The 2,744-nt window shown below is 62.8% G+C and overlaps 1 protein-coding gene across 1 annotated transcript in view; it reads left to right on the forward strand.

Annotated features, from left to right (window-relative positions):
* The window catches only part of PCSK7 (proprotein convertase subtilisin/kexin type 7), a 19,067-nt gene extending 16,913 nt beyond the window's left edge, over nucleotides 1–2,154 (forward strand). Inside the window, exons 14-16 of the mRNA XM_015428043.1 lie at nucleotides 128–221; nucleotides 1,377–1,494; nucleotides 1,669–2,154. Of these exons, the coding sequence (XP_015283529.1) occupies nucleotides 128–221; nucleotides 1,377–1,494; nucleotides 1,669–1,974 (518 nt within the window). The 3' untranslated portion in view covers nucleotides 1,975–2,154. The remainder of the gene's footprint in view (nucleotides 1–127; nucleotides 222–1,376; nucleotides 1,495–1,668) is intronic.
* The last annotated feature ends 590 nt before the right edge of the window (nucleotides 2,155–2,744 follow it).

Here is a 2,744-nt window from a genome sequence, read left to right on the forward strand (position 1 = left end):
CCTGGGCCACCTCGCCTTTCTGAGGACTCCTGGGAGGGGGCTCGGTCTGCAAAACACCCGGGGGAGGGGCTGGCTCCCCTGAGCCCCTCTGTAGCATCCTGCAGCTGGCAACTGCTCTCATTCCCAGGGGACGAGACGCTGCGGCCGGGGGTGCTGCAGCAGTGGCAGCTGGCGCTCTACGGCTCCTCCTGGTCCCTGGCTGAGATCAAGGAGCGGCAGAGGTAAGGTGAGGAGCAGGGGCTGGGGGGGGGCAGGCTTCCCGGGCGGGAGGGGCTCCTCTCCCCTCTGTGTGGCCCTCTGGGGCCAGGGGAGGGGGCTTTTGTTCATAGGGGTACCAGAAGTCACACACACCAACGCTTGGGGAAACCTTCCAGTTTCTAAAGGGAGTCTTTCTGCCTTTTGTGGCTTCCTTGACGTGAGTCATCAGCCATGCTGGCATCCTTGTGGACTGCTGATTTGGAGGATGCCTTCTGTCGGGGCACCAACTGGTGTAGTTGTAAGTAGTCTCCAGGTGTCCTGGAGGGATTTGAGTCTCTTCATCCCCCCTTTTACAGACTATTTCCCTTATTTTAGTAAAGTTCCCTTTTTTTGAAATCAAAAGTGATTGTTTTGGGCCTCAGAGATAACCTTCTGCTGACGTTGTGGTCACTGTTTCCAATCCGATGTTCTTGGGCTCAAATTCCATGCGGTTACCACTGGGTGCAACGACATCCAGCTCTTGCACCGGGTCTCAAGCCCTGCTGGGAAGTGAGTCCGGAGTTTCTAGACTTGGCTCTGGGGCTTCACTGCTTCCGTGCACAGGATGTTGATGATGTCTAGAAAGCTTCTCTCTGTGGCATGACTGGAGCCACATTCCTGCCCAGTGAGTGTGTGGGCAGGTGAAGTCACACAGTAGGACAACCTCCTCTCCTTTAGTGCCATTATTTCCCCGCTCCACCTCGAGGTCTGCTCTGTGGCTTTGATGGGGGGGGGGGGGGGGGGAGGTGACAGTCCACCACCACTTATACGTAGTAAACATTGGGGTCTGGTGTCTCCATTCATAGCGATTCCGTGGGGTAGTTTCTTCCCCTAACGTTTCCTAGGACATTTGACTCTGTTCTGTCTTTGATATTCCCTAGCCATGCGCACCTTGGCTTGCCGGCAAGAGCCCTCTCAGCTAGGTGCTTTGCTCGTACCTTTCTGCAGCACGCCTGGTGTCCGATTGCAGCTGCTTGGAGTCCGAACAGGGGGTGGACTGGGTGGCCTCTTGGTCCCTTCCCAGTTTCACACAACAGCCCCCTCCCCAAATCGACATGAGCCGTTCTGGCTGAGGGGGAGGAAGAGGGCTGCTCCCCCCCCATGCATCAGCCCAGCCCTCAACGCTCTTTTGCCCACAGGCGGCTCGAGGAGGCGATGAGCGGCCGTTTCCTGGACGATGGGTTTTCCTTGCCCTGCCCGCCTGGCTTGAAGATCCCGGAGCAGGAGCCCTACACCATCCCTGCCAACACCCTCAAGGTGGCACCTGCCTGGTGGGGCGGGGGGGGGCGGGGAAAGGGGCTAAGGAGGGGGCCTGCTGGGTTCTGTGCGGCATGTTTGGAACGTGGTTCCGGTGGAGCCTGCGGCAGCTGCTGAGGTTTTGGTGTGCAGAAGGGGTCCCTGCACGAGAGGGAGGCGGCAACCTAACGAGAGGCTGAGCGGGGGGGGGGGTGGTTTGCCGTCTTCTGGACCGTCTACTACACGCTGGAGGTGTTTCTGACCCGCAACAAGGTGGCCTTGAACCTCCCAGCCTGCAGCAGTGCCCGTGGGTGCCCGTGGTCCACCAGAGGCAGGGCGGCCTCGAGCCTGGAGGAGGGGACAGAGATGGAGGAGACCCTCCCCCTGTATGCAGGGGAGGAGCTGGAGCTGGAGGTGGAGACGGAGCTGCTCCGAGCTGGCCAGGAGGGGCAGAAGGGCCCCCGGGGCGGCCAGAGCCCGGGACGAGGAGAGTTGTGCTGAGCACCCTGGTGCGGGATCTGGTGGCTTAACCCGGGGCTCACGGACGGTGGGCTGAGGACATCAGGCAGGCTAGCCGGATTGGTGCCTGGCTGCCCCTCCCGGTGGGTGCGGCCCAGATGCCCAGCAGCCACCTGGGGCAAGGCCCGGCGTGCCAAGTGCCTGAAGGATAGAGCCCCCCCCCCCCCCCCCCCCCCCGCCCCCGCAGCAGCCCCCCGACTGCCGCCCCTAGTGGGACACAGAGTGTATCGGCCCCCTGGAGAGCCCTTGGCGGGGTTCGGAACCACCCACGCGCTGGCTGAGTGGAACAGGAGCGCTGGTGGGGGGAGCCCAGCTGGTCGGAGTCAAACTCTCGCTGCCTTATCCTGCTGCAGGCCACGGAGCAGCAAGACCTCGGCTGACCTTAGCCAGTGTGGCCAAACAGGGCCGGAGCCCTGCTCACTTCTGCCTTTTCACCTTGTGCTTCTTTGCTCGCCTCCCACCTTGACTGGCTCACTCTGCCACCCTTGAAGGGCGAAGGGGAGCGGCTTCCTCCGGGTGCCAGCGGCAGGCGGGCACAGCCAAAGCCAAGAGCAGCCTTGCCTCTGCTGCCTTTCTCGACGGAGCATCCGGGAGCTGACCGGGGGGAGGGGCTCACTCAGAGGAGGACAGCCCGGTGCCCCCACGGCTGGGAGGGAGCCTCCCCCCCCCCGCGACTCGGTGTTTGGCCCGGGGGGGGGCCCCCTGCATGAGCTTCTCGGCCTGCTTGGAGCTGCATCTGTGGGACCGGGGGG

Source organism: Gekko japonicus, unplaced genomic scaffold (assembly GCF_001447785.1).
Source record: "Gekko japonicus isolate JY-2015 unplaced genomic scaffold, Gekko_japonicus_V1.1 scaffold1031, whole genome shotgun sequence".
NCBI classification, from domain to species: Eukaryota; Metazoa; Chordata; class Lepidosauria; order Squamata; family Gekkonidae; genus Gekko; species Gekko japonicus.